This window comes from Lepidochelys kempii, chromosome 1, assembly GCF_965140265.1.
Source record: "Lepidochelys kempii isolate rLepKem1 chromosome 1, rLepKem1.hap2, whole genome shotgun sequence".
Lineage (NCBI taxonomy): Eukaryota > Metazoa > Chordata > Testudines > Cheloniidae > Lepidochelys > Lepidochelys kempii.
The window spans coordinates 295,265,107-295,287,235 of NC_133256.1; the positions used below are offsets into that span (position 1 = coordinate 295,265,107).

Sequence of the window (22,129 nt, forward strand, 5' to 3'; positions counted from 1 at the left end):
CTTTCCACCAGGCTTGGTTGCTCTTTGGCTTCCTCTCTCAGCGCTTCTCACCCCCATCCTAGCTCCTCTCTCCCCAGAGAGCCACAACCACTTCCCTTATTTACACGTGGAGTAATCAGTCGCCCAGCTGTCTCAGTGAATTGGCAGACCCCATTTAACAGTTTCTGAGCAAGATCAACAGATGCTAGCAAGATGGAGTGCTACAGATATATAATGCTAGTCTGTTCAGGGAATTACTGCTGACTGATACGTGGACTGCGGTGATGGAAGATAAGTGATTTAGAACAGTGGCTCTCAACCTTTCAAGACAACTGTACCCCTTTCAGGAGCCTGATTTGTCTTGTGTACCCCCAAGTTACACCTCACTTTAAAACTATTTGCTTACAAAATCAGACATAAAAATGCAAAAGTGTCACAGCACACTATTACTGAAAATGTGCTTACTTTCTCATTTTTACCATATAGTTATAAAATCAGTCGATTGGAATATAAATTTCAGTGCACAGTATATAGAGCAGTATAAAGTCATTGTCTGTATGAAATTTTAGTTTGTACAGACTTCGCTAGTGCTTTTTATGTAGCATGTTGTAAAACTAGACAAATATCTAGATGAGTTGCGGTACCCTCTGCGTACCCCCAGGGGTACACGTACCCCTGATTGAAAACACTGATTTAGAATGAGAAAAAGAGTTAATGAGTGAAGTAAATGGGGGGGGGGGAAGGTGAATAACATAACTAGCTAGTTCTTTGCTTTGTATTGGTTTACATTTGTTTTTGTGATATGCAATTTAGAAATCTTAACTTTAATGAAAGGGTTGTGTTGTCTAGGACAGCATTTAATTTAAGCTGACAAAGCTATGAAATCTACTTAGTTCTTTTAAATGCAGCGCACAATGAAAATAACTAATTTTAATAAGTTGTCTTTTCAAACAAATACAAGAACCGCTTTCAAATCTGTAAAAGCAACGTAATGCTCCAGTAATGCATTTTATTATTGTGACTACTGCAAAGCAAGAAATATTGAAATACAGCTGATCAGGTCAAAGCCTCAATTAGGTACATCACAGAAAAACCATTTAAAAAGCCCATGTTTAATTTCCATTCTGGAGACATGGCTATCAATCTCAGATGGAAACTCCCACATTTACATAGTAAGAAATCCCACACTGAACCATGTTTAACATAGTCTTTTTTAAACATAAAATAGATAGTCTCCTGTAGTAACTGAGTAATTTTTGATCAATTCCTTTGAATAAGCCATACCGTTTTTGACTCTTTTTGAACTATATTCCTAACTTGTTGAATCAAATTAAGATGACATCTAGTTTAAAAAAACCAAAATGCTAAAATGTAAAGAAAATTAGATAGATGACATGCAAAAACTATTATAAGAAAGTTATATAGGTTCCAAGTCAGGCACACGAATGTTAGGAAATACCAGTTTTACAATTGTCTGAGAGACCGGAATTTTTTCCCCTTGTGTGTCCATTCTATGCACTGAATGAGACTAGTGACCTGTGGAAAAAACAGTATGTAATCATGTCACTATGAACTATATGCACAAAGGATGCCCATGAAGGGGCACCTTGAAGGATCTGACCCTTATCAGTGATTTGCCTGTTCAAATATCCAGTTTATTTGCACTATTTTTGTAATTGCACATGTACATCAGGTATTGAATAGCACACCTATTTGGTGTTCAGTCCTAGGTTTCTGAGATATTTAAAATTCTGCCATCTTTGTGATTTATCCCTTATTTTGAGTAACTAAACGATAGCGCACTAAACTGACACTTATCCCAATTAAGGAGATGTGCCATTTAGAAATACTAATTAAGCAGATTCTACTACATCTATATTTCTGTGGCATTTTCTATTTAGGATGTTTCTTTTGGACAGCTTACCAAAATGAACCCATTTATGTCACAAGTCGCTAAACAAATCAAAGAAAGAAAGACTAATACTTTATATTACCACACATAATTTTAGTTAGCCTTCCCTCTCACCCTCTCTCTCTCTCTCCTCCTCAAAAGAAAAAACACAAGTCTACTGTTACTGTATGTGTGACACATACTAAATAAATAATGTCTCTATTTAATATGGAGTCTTGCCTAGGGTGATTTTATTTCATTGCCGATAGCTACAAATAAAAGTTTGTTGCCCTTTATGCTTTTGAGTCCTCATTAAAAACACTCTTTATTTTAAAACGTATTCATGAAAAGAAACATCTTTTACTTAATCCATTTCTATTTTCAATTTTTTGTGGCAATTTTAGTGTGAATGTTATGTGAAAGCAAATATGGCTTTATACAGTTTTGGCCTGTAAAAAATTCAAAACATCTTTTGTAAGGACACTGAAGGTTGTTGTTGTTGTTTTTAAAGCGTTTGATTGCTCTCTGTGTCTTGCAATGCTCTCTTTTGAAAATAAAATATCTTTACCATGGCACTTCTTACTTGTCCCCTAACTAGCCTCAGTATTTTCAATCTTTTTTCAAATGAGAGTCTCTTCATGACTAACTTCACTTCACCAGAGGCTCTCTATTTTATGAGACAGATTGACCAGAATTTAATACTGCATTCCAGATGAAGGCATACCATTGATTTAGGTCATGACTTGATCTTTTCTATCCTGCTAGATATATATTTTAGCATTGTGTTTGCCTTTTTGACCATTGTGGACAGCAGAATGAAAACCACTGTTTCAGAGGTGGGAGTGGTCAAAAAGATTATATATATATAATCTCATTATTGCTTCCAATATACATTACCTTGCATTTGTGAACAATCAGTTTCATCTGCAATTCTGCTGCCCATTCACCTAGCATTCTTACATCCCACATAGTCTGCTCGAGTCTTGACAAGCCTAAATGATTTTATGTCATCTGCAATTTTTGCCATATTACTGTGCAATCCTTCCTCCAGGTCATGGTTAAATACAAATCCTAGTTCAGAATTTTGGGGCATCGCATTTTTAGTTTGCAACATGGCAAAAAAAGACTTATTCTTTCTGTTATCTATTTCTTAGCCAATTTCTAATCTGCTTTATCTCTCACCCCATGACTTATTAGTTTTCTTAATTGCCTTGTGAGAGGAACTTTGTCAAAGGCCTTTTGAAAATCCAAATACATTAGATCCACCAGTTCTCCTTCATCTACTATTTTCCTATGCAAAAAAGAGTTCTTATAGATCAGAGAGGGATTATTTTCCTTTAGAAAAACTATGCTGGTTTCTTTTATCATATATATCTCCTTAGATTAAAATAATTCTTAATTATCATTTCAATCAGATTACCTGGTACTGAACTGTCAGTGGTTGGTCATTGCCAGAAACCATTGCATCACTTTAAAAAAACAAAATAACAAAACAAGTACATTTATTAACCCTCAGTCCTCCAGTATGCTTGATTTTAATGAGAGGTGCATATTTTTGTTAGCTCGGCCCCTTCATTCTTAAGTTATTCCAGAACTCCTGGGTGTCTCCTCTTTTTGACACTCCCATTTTTTACAGTATCACATCTTTATTATCTGGAAAAAAGTAAGTATCCCAGTATCCTCTGTGGTGAGGACTGATGCAAAGAAATCATTTAGCTTCTCTATAACGTAACCTCCTGAATTTCTCCGTTTACCCTTTGCTAGAATAGCACTCACTGATATTCTCATTGGCCTCCTATATCTGAAGAATGTCTTATTGTCCTTTTTATATCTTTGACAATATGCTCTTCAAATTCCTTCTTAGACCACCTAGTTTCCATTTTTCATTCTACCTGCCATAGTTTATATTCCTTGTTATTAGCATGATTTGGGCTGGGCTGGAATTACATTTTGTGAAGTATACCTTTTGGTTCATATAACTCTTTTACCCTGTTATTTAGCCATACTGGTTTACTTCTTGTCTATTTTTTATATTCTTTCTCAAAAAAAAAATCTATGGGTCCAATCTATTTTTGCGTTCACATTAAATTGTGAATGCAAAATATTACCACATTTAATTGCAAGCACATGAGAGGACATTTAGATGTCTAGTTAACTTACATACAGGGACAAAGATGTAATGAGATATCTTAATGTTATCACATGTGCCAGCAATTTTGCTCCTACACTTCTGTGCCCACAATTGCCTGGACAAAAAATGGAAGCCAGGTTGAGGCAATTTTAAAATTTGGCTCATATGTCATATATTCTTATTTGAGGGTGTGCATGCATGTGCAGCCTGGATTTAAATTGCTGTAAAGCTTTTTTATTAATATAAAAATTGTTTTAAACAGGCTGGCAAATATTGTTTGACATTTTTTTAGAAAATATAGCTTAAATCCTTTACCAGTTTTATTCTGATCATGTATTCACTTCAAATTTCTTCACTGACATAGAGCGTTAGAGGGTACTTTGGCAGAGGTTTGGATGTCTATTCAAGGCTCAGTCTATTCAAGGCTCAGGATTTTACTGTTTTCCTACCAGAATAAAATGATCCTAACATTTCCTTTCTTCCAGAAAGCTCTGGCAGACTTCCCCCAGTCAGGGTAGGGCTTGTCCTGAAGCATCATATCAGTGACCTATGGAGGAAGAAGGAAATCATTTAAATCAGTGTCACAAAGTTTTAAACACAAATTTTTAGATTCCAAAAGGTTTTTCATTTCAGATCATTCTTATCAACATTTGTAACGACAGCTAAGCTGAAAATCTGAACAAAGATATTATCTGCAGCTCTCTTATTCAAAACCTACATGAACTCTGGTCTGCTTTCTAGAACTTGTGTGTACCCCTTCATAAGAGATGTGAGAAGGCTCATGCATTGCCAAAGATGCAGAGAAGACAGAAGTTAATCTAAACGAGTTACTTATGAAGATCTAGGAAAAAATGGATGTAGGTTACTTTCTTCATAGCCATATGAAGAAGGCAAACAGTACTATTCCAGTCCAGCTGGGTAGGTAAGTTCAAGTTCAATGAGCATAGTGTCGGGAGAATATTGGCTATGAAATCTGAATTGCAGTCCAGAGGATTGAAGCCAGGGAAGCTTGTGCAGTAAGGGCCATATGCTACCCTCGATCCCAGATGCCAATGAGAAATGTACACACAGAGTAAAGGCCATATATGACCCTAAAACCTGTGCTGTCCCCTTACATGGTATTTAAAAATTGAAAAGCTTATTCTACTTTTCAGTACTCATATTTAAATGGACCATCTGTCAAACTCTGCCCAGAGACCCATACACACATTCTACTTTTGGATGATTTACAAAAAGAATTAGAAATGAGCCTGAACTAAAGCAATAGATTTGGATATCCATGATCTTTGAGTCATATCCTTTTTTTCATATCCTTTTTTTCAGATTAACACTCTTCTTAAGTATTGAAAAATACAGTATAGTCATTTCATCCACCATGCTATTTAGAAAACCCAGTGGTGGGGAAAACATACACAGAATGTTTATGTTAAAAAAAAAAAAAAGTCAGTACACAGCCCTGGCTGTGATATGCAATAAAATAAATGTTTGTCTGCCACTAGCATCACTACACTGTTTAAACTATTAATTCCTTTTATAAATATAAAAGTAACTCCTACAGAGATTTCAAGACTTCCCTTCTCCCCCAGTTTTACTCACTTCCAAATAAAACCCAGTTTTACGGAGAATTTCTTATTTTTATTTTCTTCCTGGTTTATTTTTGAAGCATGGAGTTGTTTTGGTTTGGGTCTTTTAATTTAATCAGCTAGCATGTGAATTAGTACTTTCATTCAAAGACATTTTACAGTGTTTATTGAAGGGAACAAAAAGCCTATGTTTAAATCGAAGCCACATATGAGGGTTCTCAGCCCTCAGCGGGTGAAGGTGTTCAACACATTGCAGAACTAAGTCCTAAATGATGATGAAAACTTTAAGCATATCCAGGGTTCCAGGGTTCTATCAATCTTAGCTTGAAGAATCGATTGTATCCTGAAATACTACCATTTCCAATGGTTTTCCTTTGGTAATTCCTTTCTCCAAGCACCCATGTTAATAAGACTCCCAAGGTTAACTAAATAAATATTTGGATACATATTTAATGCTTAAAAGGCCCTCTAAAGATTTAATTAATTTCATTCAGAAATACTTTTCCAGTTCCAGGAAGATTCTGTACAGTAATAAATATTTGCAAGGAAACAGATGATTACCAAATGGGTTTTATTCAATTTTCAAAATGTTTTCTCCAGAGTACTTTCTGGGAAATACTTATATTTGCTAGAAGGAAACAATCTGCAGCTGTGTGACCAGTTATTACAGCAGCATGTTTTATAAGAATGGCAATCAAGTAAGTGACATTTGCTGAGGAAAATGGCAAGATGAAGCAGGAAATGTTCATTCTGATATCAGACAGCTGGTCTTTTTCATCTCTTAGCTTCAGCATTTATTTTAAGTCTTATCATCAGATCAATGTCAGGTCACTTGCAGCTAAATTGGCAGAAGCAAAGACAGTCATTAAAGGGATGCATTCAATAAAGAAAAATCCAATTATCTTTTGCATTAGAGAAATCAAATTCATTTTCTGCTGGTGGTCAAGGACAGTCATTGTGGAACATGGTGCATGGGAGGAAGGTACTCAGCTTTGTCACAATATAAATAATTTTGTTGGGATAGTATCGATGTAATAGCAATAAGTTGTTTTAACGTCCACCAGCATTGGCAGAAAACAAAAATTCAAACCTTTTGTTTTCTACAAGTTAAAGACTTTATTTCACATCTCAAAATCCAATGCACTGCCCGGCAAACATTCATCTCTATTAGATCAGACTATCTGGAAAAATGCTCTGTTACAGTATACTGCGGAATAGATGTTCCATGACGTGCAATTCTTGCATTCTTCAATTATTCTATGTATGTATCTTGTATAGTCAAAATAAAATGGGAAAAGCCACTTGAAAAATATCCATTACTTAATTAATTAATTTTGTATCTATAACTATGAAAGACTCGGAACGTGATACTCTGAAACCAATGTTAATACAGTAACAGCCGTGTTAGTCTGTATTCGCAAAAAGAAAAGGAGTACTTGTGGCACCTTAGAGACTAACCAATTTATTTGAGCATGAGCTTTCGTGAGCTACAGCTCACTTCATCGGATGCATACCGTGGAAACTACAGAAGACATTATATACACACAGAGACCATGATGTTTCTGCAGTTTATAATGTCTTCTGCAGTTTCCACAGTATGCATCCGATGAAGTGAGCTGTAGCTCACGAAAGCTCATGCTCAAATAAATTGGTTAGTCTCTAAGGTGCCACAAGTCCTCCTTTTCTTTTTGTATTAACATTGGTTATACTGACTCAATTTAAAAGTGTATGTCTTTTTATGCATAACTATGTTCCTATGTTTCACTTAATGTTCCATTAGAAAAATGGGTATTGTCTATAAAGACTTACAAACTACAGTTACATGGTGTGCACAGTCAGATGCTTGTTCAGTGAAAAATAAAACTGGCATTTCTTGTATTGCCTTTTTGAACCACAGACTTCATTTTACAAGACACAAATATCAGTGTGGCTGCACGTTATCTAGGAGGGTAACCCAGGAATACTTTAGTGGCACATCTCTCTTCATCATGGTCAAATATGCAGAAATGCTATGAGTCACAATGTTAAAGATAAAAAAAACCCTACGGCCCACTGTGAAATGGTACACTGCAACCATGTAGAAGCAGGAAATTTTGATTTTGAGATGAACCGTTATGGGAAGTACAACTACCAGACAATACAATTACCAGTAGAGAACATGTATAAGATGGGTATAATGATACTTACTCATCTTTGTAAAGTGCTTTGAGATGCTCAGACGAAAACTGTTATAGGAAAGCTAATTATTTATTTATTCTTATCATTGCATCAGTTTTTCATAAAACTACCTTTGTCACTGGTCAAACCACTGCTTTTTTATTACATCACCTACAGCAGACAGAGAAAATTATTGTGAAGTTCTGCTTCTTAGAAGGTATCTTGCAGGATTCTCACTCCTGGCTTACAGAGTAGCAGCCGTGTTAGCCTGTATCTGTAAAAAGAAAAGGAATACTTGTGGCACCGATGAAGTGAGCTGTAGCTCACAAAAGCTTATGCTCTAATAAATCTGTTAGTCTCTAAAGTGCTACAGATACTCCTTTTCTTTTTACTCTTGGCTTAGTGTGAGATTGGCAGACCTTTCCTAGTTCTTAAGGTTTTATGACCTTTGAGGGCTATGATAGCAAGGCAGTTATTGCAAACCGCCCCTTGCTGTGTATAAATGCTGCTTTCTGAATATTCCAGTCTGTCCCTTTGACTGAGTGGAAGGTGAAGCTCCCAGGAGGAAAAAAATCTCAATTCAAACGATCAATTTAAGATCAAAACATGTGCCTCAGAGAAAAAATGAAAAACCAAAGTGTGAACACAACTCAAACGCTAATCTCCCAACTCTGAGGGGACTGAGCATGGGCAGAGAATCCTACAAGATGTTACCAGTGAAACAGCATAACAAATAACTGCAAACAGGAACCTTTCCAAATCTGTGCTATGAGCTCAGCTCACATTGTAAAGTCCAAATTCATTCTTCTTCTGATGTTTGACTTTATTAACAAAGAAAGCAACAATAAAATACCATAAGATTAGCTTGCTCCTTCTATCAGGTTTAGCTGCTTTTAGAGTTCTTCCCTCAGGGCTGCTCAGACCACACACTCCCAAGAAAGTCACTTCAAAGGTGCAGTAATGAGATCCCCACCTCAGTGAGTCAACAGACCCACTTAATCCTTTCACAGTAAAATCATCTGCTAAGAGGTGTTTCAGACAAACACTGACAGCCTGTTACAAACCTGAAAATAAATTTAGCTGCAAATAAAAAACTCTAAACAAGGACAACATGGGGACACTTTTGACCATTCCTTCAAAAATCTTCAAACCCCTTCCTGGGTAGGAACTAAAGCAGAAGTTCCCACACTGTAGTCGTTGGAGCAATTGCTGCTAGTCTGTGGAGAGATGGTTTGTTAAATGGTGCTGGCTCATCATCTTTGTTTCCAGCTGCTAAATTGCATTTTAAAATAATTAAAATCTATTAAATGCTTTCATAACAGCCCTTTTTCTATGTAAATAATTGGAGTATGTGTAAATTGGAAGGAAAATGGACTATGAGACAATCTCTGTTATTAGGAAGTGAACTACCCTATGAAAATGTTTGGAAATGCCTGAACTAGAGAACAATGAGCTCACTGGAGTTTCCTTCAGTATTTCATTTGTAAAAAGAAAAGGAGTGCTTGCGGCACCTTAGAGACTAACAAATTTATCTGAGCATAAGCTTTCGTGACCTACAGCTCACTTCACCGGATGCATTCAGTCTGAAGTGAGCTGTAGCTCACGAAAGTTTATGCTCAAATAAATTTGTTAGTCTCTCAGGTGCCACAAGTCCTCCTTTTCTTTTTGCAAATACAGACTAACACGGCTGCTACTCTGAAACCTATTTCATTTGTAGTAGTCATCCCCTGGTCATCAAATTGGGTGAGGCACACACCTCAAGAATTAAACAATAAACAGAGGACGGAATATTGGAAGCCATGGTCCATCAGAACTCTCTAGAATTACAAGCATCTGATGAAAAAACAATGAGGAGTCCTTGTGGCACCTTAGAGACTAACATATTTATTTGGGCATAAGCTTTCATGGGCTAGAACCCACTTCAAAGCTTATGCCCAAATAAATGTGTGAGTCTCTAAGATGCCCCAAGGACTCCTCGTTGTTTCTGTGGATACAGACTAACACAGCTACCACTCTGAAACCAAGCATCTGATGGACTCTGAAATCTTCTCTACCTCGAATTAAGCACCGAGTAGTTTACGTTCTAACACACACCACCACAGCAACATTTTATGTCAACAAACAAGGAGTGCTCTTTCCCAACTACGTTGTCTAAAAGCTCTGACTCTGTGGTCATAATGCCTGGGACATTGAGCGTTTCCAATGGCTTTGTACCTGAAAGGACAGATAACTTATTAATGAACACATTAAATCACAGACTATAAGGTCAGCATGAGTGATCTCTGACGCAGTACATAGTGGACTTACTGCTCAGAAAGAGGGTTCAATCAATACACCTCTTCATAACTAACAGCAATGAAAAATGCCCTCTATTCTCCTTCAGAGCATGGACGGACAAAGATTTTTGTTACAGATCCATTCCTATTAGATTGGAGCAGCAGATTTCTATGTTTTCCCTCTAATCCCATGGAAATCAGGGAGCTAGAACATTCTCTACCTTGGGACTCTGAGAGTTTCCTTTTGTCCTAAAGGCACTTTTTCCTTTATTTGGCTTATGTACTAATAAACCCCCCAAAATGTAGTATCTGAGCACCTCACAATCTTTAATGTAACATGCCTCTAAGGAAGGCAAGTGGTATAATCCCCACTTTACAGATAGGAAACTGGGGCACAGAGAGGCTAAGTGACTTGCTCAAAGTCACATAGGACATCTCTGGTCGAAAAGGGAACTGAACCCAGGTCTTCTATAGCCCAGGATTACACAATACGTATGAGCCTATCCATCCTTTTCTCCTCCCAGGAACCTATTCAGGCTTGCCAAGAAAAAGCCAATTTCTGCTTGTTTTAAGCAGACTAGGTTTATCATTTCTTTGAGTTACTTATTGATCGTTTCTAGGCTTTTTCAGTAGCTTATTTGCTTGTTTCTAGGCTTTTCTGGCTCTTTAAGTAGCTTGTTGCTTGTTTTGGCTTTCCTTTTGGGCTTTTCTGGGAGGTGTGGCTGCTGCTTTTTTTTTTTTTTTTTTAATTGCCCACAGAGAGTGTGGTTGTCTCCTAGTTGCACAATCCCTCTCCCAACACCAAAAGAAAGGGGATAGGAAGAAATCAGGATCTGGAGACTGACAGTCCCCAGGGCCAATGCTCCAGGTCAGCCCGATTAACAGGACAATAGCAGGTCAAGGGGGGAACCAGGAGCCCAGAGCAGGGATGGGGGCCTGGCCCAGCCCGCTTGAGCTCCATCTATGTGAGCTGGAGGGAGCCAGCTCACTCAGTCAGCTTGGGTTGGGTTCCTCTCCCTGTGTGTGTCCACATGAGTTTGCTGCATGTGTTTGCTTCTTGAGTGACCTGCAGTGCCTACTCTCTCCCCATGGGCTACCTCCTACCTACACTACTAGGTACAGGGGAGTTCACTGGTTGGTTGGTTGGTTGGTAGGTATGGGGGTGGTGGTTGGGAGCGGGGTACTGATAGCAGTACGCTGGCAGGTTGCAGCAGCCTAGGATTTGCCTGCCGTTGCTGGCTGCTGGTTCTGCAATGCTTGTGCTTTTTAAAAAAATATTTATTATTATTATTATTATTAAAAGCTCAGCTGTGGTCGGTGGTCTTTCCGTTGGTGCACCTCTGGTGGTGGTGTTGCAGCTGCACCACTGGGGGGAGGTCTGTTGGGGGAGCTGCAAGGGGTGGTGGGATGCAGGCTGTGGGGGTTTGTGTGGGGGAGGGGCAGAGGGTGGCAAAGCTGAGTGCGGGGGGCTGCAGCACGGCTTGGGTCACAGAGCTGTGGAGGGGAGTAGAGTGGCACCATGCCACTGTTGTTGGTCAGTGACTCTTGGGGCATTTCCAGTCGTGTGGTGCACACCACGGGGTATCTTTTGGGGGTCTGGTGGTATTATGGCTGTTCTGGCAGTCGGCTGGTGGCACTGTGGATACAGACCAGTGCTGACCAAAATGGGATTGGCTTGTGCTGGGTAGCTTGGGCTTGTTTTGAAAGGCAGTGCAGCTTTATTATCTTGTGAGACTTGGCAACCACCCAGGTGTGTATTTATAGTGTGCCAATCATTATAGCACCTAGGCACCAAATACAAGAACTAGTTCCTGGAGGAAAGTTCCTACAGCATAAACTCAGAGTTCAGAGCCATCTCCTTTATTGTCCTCCTTTATTGGCCAGTCAACACCTTTCCACTCTTGGTGGAGTGGGAAATCATCCACTGAAGAGGGATTGGATTTATGGCTTATTACAACGATCTACTTAACCTTCCCCCCCCCACTTCCACTCAGTTTTTTTATTTTCTCCTTTCCCCTCTTTGATTGGAGAGGTGTTAACTGGCCACTTGACCTCGAATGGTTCCTTGAAATATGTGCTAACTACTTATGCTAAACAATCTGTTCTACCTTGTATTTAGTAACCTATTTCCCCTTGTTTTTTCCTACCCCCCCCCCCCCCCAGATGTTCTGGTTTAACTTGGATTTAAACTTGGAGAGTGGTCAGTTTGGATGAGCTATTACCAGCAGGAGAGTGAGTTTGTGTGTGTATGGGGGTGGGGGTGGGGTGTGAGAAAACCTGGATTTGTGCTGGAAATGGCCCACCTTGATTATCATGCACATTGTAGGGAGAGTGGTCACTTTGGATGAGCTATTACCAGCAGGATAGTGAGTTTGTGTGTGTGGTTTTTGGGAGGGGGTGAGAGAACCTGGATTTGTGCAGGAAATGGCCCAACTTGATTATCATGCACATTGTGTAAAGAGTTGTCACTTTGGATGGGCTATCACCAGCAGGAGAGTGAATTTGTGTGGGGGGGTGGAGGGTGAGAAAACCTGAATTTGTGCTGGAAATTCCCCAACCTGATGATCACTTTAGATAAGCTATTACCAGCAGGACAGTGGGGTGGGAGGAGGTATTGTTTCATATTCTCTGTGTGTATATAAAGTCTGCTGCAGTTTCCACGGTATGCATCCGATGAAGTGAGCTGTAGCTCACGAAAGCTCATGCTGAAATAAATTGGTTAGTCTCTAAGGTGCCACAAGTACTCCTTTTCTGAAGGCATGGCTACACTTGCAGATGTAGAGTGCTTTGAGTTAAACCAGCCTTTAGAGAGCACAGTAGGAAAAGCGCTGCAGTCTGTCCACACTGACAGCTTCAAGCGCACTGGCGTGGCCACATTTGCGGCACTTGCAGCGGCATTGGGAGCAGTGCATTGTGGGCAGCTATCCCAGCATGCAAGTGACTGCAACATGCTTTTCAAATGGGGGTGGGGTGGAGTGGAGTGTGACAGGCAGTGTGTTGTGTGTATGTGGGGGGGGGGGGAGAGAGTGATTTGGGGGGGCTGAGAGCATGTCAGCATGCTGTCTTGTAAGTTCAGACAGCAGCAGACCCCTCTCCCCCACCCGACTCCCTCTCTCTCACACACACAGCATTCCACACTAATGGTGTCAGGATTCCCTCCCCACTCTGAACGCTAGGGTACAGATGTGGGAACCCACATGAAAGACCCCCTAAGCTTATTTCTACCAGCTTAGGTTAAAAACTTCCCCAAGGCACAAATCCTTCCTTGTCCTTGGAGGAGTACTGCTGCCACCACCAAGTGAGTTAGAAAAAGATTCAGGAAAAGAACCACTTGAAGTTCCTGTTTCCCTAAAATGTCCCCCCAAGCCCCTTCACCTCTCTTCCTGGAGAGACTTGAGAATAATCTACCAACCAAATAGGTAAACCAGATTCTTAAAAAACACAAATTTATAATAAAGAAAAAAAAATAAAAGAAGCACTTCTGTAAAATTAGGATGGCAGGTAACTTTACAGGGTAATCAGATTCAAAACAGAGGATTCCCCTCTAGGCAAAACTTTAAAGTTACAAAAAAACAGGGATAAACCTCCCTCTTAGCACAGGGAAAATTCACAAGCTAAAAACAAAAGATAATCTAACGCGCCTTGCCTTATTTACTTACTCTTTTTGCAATATTGAGACTCATTTTAGGATGATTTTAGAAGAAGGAGTTTTCTGAGCTGATGCTTCTCTGCTTCCCCAGGGAACACACAAACAAAGAGCACAAAGCCTTCGCCCCCCGCCCCCAGATTTGAAAGTATCTTCTTTCCCCATTGGTCTTTTTGGTCAGGTGCCAACCAGGTTATTTGAGCTTCTTAACCCCTTACAGGTAAGGAGGAATTCTAGGCTACCCTTAGCTGTATGGTTATGACAAATGGCTTGCTTTGTCTCAGAGCAGATAAGCAGACGGCTGTCAGAAACGGAGCTTTCAAAGGGCATATCCGCATTCCTGCAGCGATTCAAAAACAATGACAAGAGTGGCCACTTGACTTAAGGGGATTATGGGATGTTTCTGGAGGCTGATCAGAGCGCAGTAAAGCAACAACTCGTTCACACTGGCGCTCCAGTGGGGGCGCAGCAAACGTTATTCCACTCGCCGAGGTGGAGTCCCAGAGCGCTGTAGCCGTGGAGTCAGAGCGCTCTACGTGCCTTGCCAGTGTGGACAGGGAGTGAGCTAGTGTGCCCGGGGCTCCTTTATTGCACCGTAACTCGCAAGTGTAGCCAAGCCCTGAGTACATTTCCCAGACCTGAGGAAGAGCTTTGTGTAAGCTCTGAAGCTTGTCTCTCTCATCAAGAGAAGTTGGTCCAAGAAAATATATTACCTCACCCACCTTGCCTCTGTAATATCCTGGGACCTGTTACCACAACATTGTATACAAGAGCTTAACAGAAATGTATGTAATGTTCTGTGACTGTTCTGCAAATAATTAGCTTCTAGTTACAAAGAGTAACCAGCAAATGGAAGCTGTCAACAAAAAAAATAAACGGCAGCTACTTATGTAATACATTTTGCAACCTTTCCCAAGCCTCTCTTCAGCATTGCCTCTATCACACAAGAGGAAAGTACACAACTAAATGAATTTCTGTTCAGATCACAAGCCTTTTACCAAATATCCTTTAAATTACATATGTGCAACATTAATATCGGTTTTAATCACCCACGTGCACTGCTCCCTCTAAGCCATGCGCGTGGGCGCGTGCACACAGATCTTAAACCCCGCGCACACGGCGACACATCCCGGCTTCGGCTTTTTTTTGTGTGTGCTTCAGCGGCGGCACAGAAGAAATTTTTTGCGCACACGGCCTGTTAAAAATTAGAGGGAACATTGCCCCTGTGTATAGAAACTCCAACCACAGTCAAAAAACAAAAGCCTTCAGAGTTTAGAAATCCCTATATTAAGCAATATCTTATTATACTTCCAAAGAAATACTGCCCTTGGAGAAAAGGCAAATCCTCCGCATAAATCAGTCAAGCCCATTTTTTAAAAGCTCCTCTAATGTCTGACTTCTGAGAACAAAGGTGCTGCATGGAAGCTAAGCTTCCGCTGGTACTGTTCTTCATGCTTACTGAATATACCCAATTCTCTTGAGGCTATTCCACTGTCACATGTACTCCAATTGGTAAACTGACTCAGAATACTGGCATGTGAAAATGACAAACCACTTTCAATGTAAGACTCTTTATTTAAAAATAGTCCAGGTAAACAATTCTTTATAAAGCTTGATTCATAGGAAAAAAAATGTAAAAAGGCCTGTAAAACTGCCACCAAAGACAGACAATGATTTGAGGCTCACTACAGACAGAGACCCTTGAAAGACAGCAAGAAACAGCAGCTCCTCTGAGCCTGCATCTGGAAGATTGTGTTTAGTTACTGGCATCCTTAAGAAAAAGGCACACAAATTGGAGGAATTCATTCTTTCTGTTACTTTTCTCTGATTAGGGAGCAGAGGGGATTAATCGTTAAGCAAACAGTGATTCCTCTATTAAAGTCAACTTTTACCAATGGTTACCACATTACAGTGCCTAAATATTGGATGCATTTCCTGTTCTAAACATAGCAATAATGGCCAACCCACAAAACAACATAAGACTTCCTTAAAAATCATGATTTTTTTAAAAAAAAATTTTTTTTGAGGTTTTGTTTTATTTGCATTCTCTTTTTTGAGCATTTAGGATTTAGGTTTTCTATCTTTTCTCTGTAACTGTTGTTAGGATAAAGATATTCAGGCTTGTCTGCAAAGGCCTGTACTTTAAGAATGTAGGTGTATTCTTATCACTTGGCTAGTTCTGGAGGTATAAAAGAAAGAATTAAAATCACTGTCTGCTGGTGTAAGGGCCTTCTCTTACTGTGACAGTCTGAGGCCCTGTTCTTAGGCTAAGGCCTTTGGCTAAGCAGCAGAGGCAGCCATAAGCTAGGAATGGGAACAGGGACACAGGCGTAAGGCTCTGTGGTGTCAGAGCTGGGAAGGAGGATACTAAGGAAGGAAACTGGAATCATGCTTGCTGGAAGTTCACCCCAATAAACATCGAATTGTTTGCACCTTTGGACTTCGGGTATTGTTGCTCTCTGTTCATGCGAGAAGGACCAGGGAAGTAAGTGGGTGAAGGAATAAGCCCCCTAACATCTGTGAAGTCCAGAAAATTATTTTTTCTTTTAAATGAAAGCTCAGAAGGACCTGGGGCTTCAAGAAAAATACCAAAGACTCATGATAAAATCACAAGACTTGGTGCTTTAGTGTAGACAATAGCTATGCTGACAATAGCTATGGTTCTCCCACTAGCATAGGTAATCCACTTCCCTGAGAGCCAGTAGCTAGGTAGATGGAAGAATTCTTCCCCCGACTGAGGAAGTTAAACCAACCTAATTTTCTAATGTAGACCAGGCCTTACTGTTATATGTGTAGAGGAAATGTTGCAGGTCTCCGGGGATTGTGGTTTGTTAAGAATTTTTTAAATGTTGATAAAAAATGTTAAATGTTTCAGAACTATCAAGTTAGCACTTTGCTAGCCCATGTCACCGTATGGCATATGACAGTTACTCTTATCCACCCTGTCCTCTTCCTTCGGATTCTTGTGTGTATGTGTGGGAGGAGGGGGCGGGGGGTGTCTGCGCACATGCCCCCTTTCTTAAATTTTATTGTAAACTCTTCAAGGAAGGCAGCATGTATAAATGCGTTTGGTAACACCTAGCACACAGCATCTCCAAATGTGCATACAACTGCAATACCAATAATAGTAATATATTTTAAAAACCTTTCTTATGAAATATCTAGTGCTGCTGCACAAACAACGCACCTGACATTAACCTTACAAAAATCAAGGAAATTAAAAGTTAAGCCACTTACTAGTCTGAATCCTGTGTTCTTCCAGCTGCAGGACTACAGTTTACCATTACAACTACCGTACACCACAAACCACACACTGCAGTCTGAGGTCCCACCCCTCAGCTTACCCTGCTCCAAACATCCTTTTACCAAAGTATCCCCTGCCAATACTATTAGTTGTGGATGTTTGCTCGACTAGTATGTTGTGTTAGGAGTGGATAGTTCAGAAAAGAGGGTGAAGGAATAGTGGTACCAGGGCCACAAAAAAATTCAAAGAAAATAAAAACTACCCTGGTGTGGAATTTCACATTGATAGGCCACCTGCTTTTAGAGACTCCAAAGGAATGTATCCCTTATTTTAAGCCCAGTTTAGAAAACAATCCTAACTATTGTGACAAAGTTCCTCCTCTGCCTTGGTGGGTCCTGCGCTTATTGGCAGATTTGCTCACCTCAAAGATTAATGGCAGCCCTCAGTTTGGCCACTTTTGCTATTGGCTCAAACCTGCCGTTCACTCAGGTAAACTTATCACTGGCACCATGGGGAAAAGGGAGGAGAACAATCCCTGCAGTCTCTGCTGGTCCACCTAGTGGTAGACAGGCCAGGGACCTTCCCCTCTGGTGGAACCCACAGTCCAGGTCAACTCCTCCTGGAGTTGGGGGATTGGGGGGAACCCAGGCCCGCCCTCTACTCTGGGTTCCAGCCCAGGGCCCTGTGGATCACAGCTGTCCACAGTGTTTTGTGTAACACCTGTGTGATAGCAACAACTCCCTGGACTACTTCTCCATGGCCTCCTCCCAACACCTTCTGTATCCTCACCACAGGACCTTCCTCCTGATGCCAGATAGCGTTTGTACTCCTCAGTCCTCCAGCAGCACACCCTCTCACTCTCAGCTCCTTGCACGCCCCTCCCTGACTGAAGTGAGGACCTTTTTAAACCAGGTGCTCTAATTAGCCTGCCTGTCTTAATTGATTCTAGCAACTTCTTAATTGGCTCCAGGTGCCCTAATTAGCCTGTCTGCCTTAATTGGTTCCAGCAAGTTCCTGATTGTTTTGGAACTGCCCCTGTTACTTTACTCAGGAAAAAGGGACCTGCTTAACCTGGGGCTAATATATCTGCCTTCAATCACTCTCCTGTCATGGAACCTCCTGGTCAACCTCCTCTTGGCCCTGGTTGAAGTGGCCATCTATAAAACCAGGGAGAGGAGGTTGGCTGATGGGGCCTCCTCTGACTGTGGGGCCTATTTCTGATCCTCTGTCCGTTCATGCATCCGGGCAGAATTCCTCTGGGCGGCGTCCACTGGGTCCCTTGATGCCTTCAAGGAGCAGTGGGCGCTGTCCAGGGTTCTCTGCTCAGTGTCCCCGTCAGGTTCCCGTCGTTTGACCCTTTGATCGCATTCCTGTCACTGTTATTTCATTAGTTGTCCCCCAGAATCATTTGGCTTCCAGGTCCTGTGGATCCTCCCCTTAGGGCTGGGGGGGTGGTACTTTAGCAGTGGGCGGGCTTCTGCTGACCCTGTCACACTATGTAGTTACTACTAAGCTTCCAAAATAAGTCTATTTTCATGTTACGCTTTAACTTGAAATTGGAAAATTTCTACATAAATCCCAAATCAGTGATTTCTCAGGGTTCTCCTCCCCCCATGCTTCATACTGTCCATTGCCAGTTTGCAAACCTTCATCCCATAAGGAATGGAGATAGTTGATACTCATTGATGACATTTGGAAAAGAGCAAGCAACACTAGCTCACTGCTACACAGCTACTGGTCATTTGTTTGACATGTTCTTCCTCTATTGTCCATACACAAAGTCATATCAACTCAACTAATGGTCGCTCATTAAAATGCATCTTTGCCTTATACAGCATCTTCTATGAATATATATAATGCCAACTAACATGTGCTTTCAGAAAACAAACAAAAGAATATCCCAGCATGAAGAAGGACCACCTTCCCACAAACAGAAAATGTGCCTCTCAAGAGTTCAGATGCCACAATTTTTTTAAATGCTGCACTATCAACATGGTGAAATGTAGATTTTTAGCAGATTCTGTTCTGAACAATAATTTTCAACATTATGACTTCTCCAGAGTGGACAATTCCCAGTCTAAGCCGTCCTGTGTGCACAGCTGATATGGTACAATCTTTGCTCTACAGCTGGTCTTGTTTGTCATCTCAGCTTACTTGATTAAGCATTTTAATCAGTGTTTTGCATAGGACTGTGCACCTTCTGTTGAAAATCATGTTTGGCTGGTGTTTAGTTGAAAACTAGTTGACGTCAACAATTTATCCAGGCTTTCCATTTTTCTCATTTCATCATTTTTAACGGTTTAAGATCAATATTTTAAATTGTGCCTTTCCTTATATATAAAACAATAACAAAATATTCCCCAATCATTTCAAAATCCTGTACTAATGATGTTGCTAAGCAGCTTCTGATGCTGCTGGTAAGCTGTTTACATTTAGTATAATACCTTGGAGAATAGCAAGACTTGACTGCCTTCCTTTGCCTGTCTTAAGTTTTGACCTTCTTGCCTCTCACACATACAAAAAGGTTTTTTTTAAGTGCTGAATTCACTTATTCTCATCTGCCTCAATTTTGCTAACCTCTCCTTCTGCCTCCAGCCAGCTCTGCTGTTCTATTTATGTAGATTAAGCAAACACCATATTTTCCCCAATGTTTTTATAAAATTTAGCTTAAATGATACTTATAGTAAATACAAATATGTTTAAATAACCTACAGTGTGTAGGTTAAAAACCAGTTTTTCCATTCACAATGTCACATGCTACTCAAATGATGTTATCATAACTGTTATGCTATAACTTCTTGGAAATTCCATTTTTCAAAAAAACCCAAACAATTGCTAACCTTTTGTAACTGTTCTTCAAAATATTTTACACGTGTCCATTGCACTCTTGGTGTGCGTGGCCCCCATGAACAGTTGCTGGAAATGTTTCCCTCAGTGGTACCCATTGGGGCAGCTTGAGAACCCTCGACTGCTTTGCATTGCTGGCGTCCGTACAAAGGGCCGAGCAGACCCCAAGCTCCCTCCGTTCCTTCTTTCTGAAAACTCCAATGTAGAGGGGTAAGAAGGTGGGTCATGCAATGGACACGTGCAACACATCTCAAGGAACAACATTCACAAAAGGTTAGTAACCGTTTTAATTCAAGTGATTGCACCTGTGCATACCACTCTTGGTGACTCCCGGGCAATAATATAGGCAGAAGGATCGGAGTGCACGTACACACAGACAGTAGTATAGTTCGAGAAAATCATCATCATCTTTTGAGTACTGGGTAATGGCATAATGGGAGGATAAAGTGTGCACCAATGACCAGGTTGCTGCTTAAGGATCTGCGCTAGGAATGCCATTGAGGATGCTTGCAATCTTGTGGAGTGAGCAATCAGCTTGTCTGGTGGTGAAATGCCTGCCGCATCATAACAAGCATGGATACGGGAAGTTATCCAAGATGAAATTCTCTGTGAGGAAATTGTAGGACCTTTCATTCTATAGCCTATAGTTCATGCTATAGCCACGAACAGTTGGATATCCGGCAAAATGATTTGGTCCTAAGTAGAACACAAGTGCTCGTCTAACATCCAATATCTGTAGCCATTGCTCATCCCTATTTGCATGTGGTTTGGGGTAAAAAGACATGTAAGTAAATTGATTGATATAAAAATTTGAAACTATGATAGAGAGAAAATTCAGATAAGGGCATAAGTACACCTTATCTTTAAAGAAGACTGTGTACGGTAGTTTGGATGCAATGGCATGCAGTTCAGAGACCCTTCTGGCCAGAGATGGCCTATGCCAGGTTCAGGTGGAGCAGCTGACCATGGTCTTAGGAGATCAGATCTGGGTGCAATGGGAATGAGACTGGAGTTGCAACTGGGAGGTCCAATAGAATGGAGAACCAGTATTGGCAGGGCCATGCTGGGGCTCTTTATATAACCTGGGTATAGTCCCGCTTGATAGTAGTGCCCTGCGTAGGAGGAGTGGGATAGTGGGAAAAGCTTTTCTGTCCAAGATAGCAGGGAGGCATCTGTGATTAAACCTAGATTGTGGTCTTGTTGGGGGGAGAATTGGTGACATTTTCTGTTGGACTTATTTGCAGATATGTCTATCTGGGGAGCCCTTTCTGCTGGAGAATGCGCCTGGCTACATCCGGATGAAGTGACCAACCATGGTGACTTGAAAATGACCCGCTTAGGTGGTCTGCTAACTTGTTCTGCTCCCCTGAGGGTAAGAGTCCTTGAGGTTGATTGAATGAGCTATGCAAAATTCCCCACAGGTGAATTGCTTCCTGATAAAGGAGGGATGAGAAAGTTCCTCCCTGCAACCAGGAGCTCCTATGCATGGCCATTGCCAAAGCCATGGACATGGCAGCTGAGTCAGCCCCATCCAGGCCCTTGCTACAACTTTCCCCTCCTCCACTAGGGAGGACAACTCCTGCCAAGCAACTTCTGGGAGCAGGTCTTTAAATTTTAGTGTGGAGTCCCAAAGGGGAAAGCCATACCTGCACAAAAGTGCATGCTGGTTTGCAATCCTGAGCTACAACCCCTCCATAGAATAAACTTTCGTATCAAACAGGTCTAACTTCTTTGAGTCTTTTGATTTTGGGGTTGCGCCCGGACGCCTCTGCCTGTCCCTCTTATTGGCAGCAGATACTTCCAGTGACCCCTGGGGGGAGGAGGAGTGGATGGGAGTAAGGGAACTCATAATCTTGGGCAGGTACATAATACTTGTGCTCATCCCTTTTGAAGTTGGGCAGGGGAAGGGATGCAGGATTCTACTTCAGCCCCATAACATGGCCCATAATGGCCTCATTAACTGGCAGGGCCACTCTGGAAGGACCTGCAGTGGCTAAAATATCGACCAGGCAGTGAGAGGATTCTTTTACTTCCTCCACCCGTACACCCAGACTTACAGCACTCTCTAACAATTCTTGGTGTGCCTTAGTGTCATCTGGGAGAGGCAACACGCCCTCTCCTGAGACTGCCTCATCTGGGGAGGAGGAAGAGGAGGCCCACTCTGGCTGTGGATGCTCTTCCTCCAATTTTTGATCTGCAGGGTCCTGGTGAGCTGGCTCTTGATGTCCAGCTGGGCTCGGTGCCACATGCCTTTCCAAAGTTAACAAATAGAAGTGCCTGGAATACATTTCAGAAACTGGGGGAAAGTCCCATGTATTCCAAAAAGGTCACCGGTCAGGCATAGGCCCCCAGTGACCTGCTGACCAACCACTCAA

General features: G+C 41.2%; 1 protein-coding gene across 7 annotated transcripts in view; it reads right to left on the reverse strand.

Annotated features, from left to right (window-relative positions):
- TMEM117 (transmembrane protein 117) overlaps positions 1-22,129 on the reverse strand; it is a 359,218-nt gene that overhangs the window by 149,055 nt on the left and 188,034 nt on the right. For all 7 annotated transcript variants that reach the window (XR_012156789.1, XM_073328006.1, XM_073328001.1 and 4 more), the window contains exon 5: positions 4,451-4,548. Coding sequence is in view for 6 of the 7 variants with exons in the window: in XM_073328006.1 (XP_073184107.1) it covers positions 4,451-4,548 (98 nt within the window). In the remaining variant the exon portion in view is untranslated. The remainder of the gene's footprint in view (positions 1-4,450; positions 4,549-22,129) is intronic.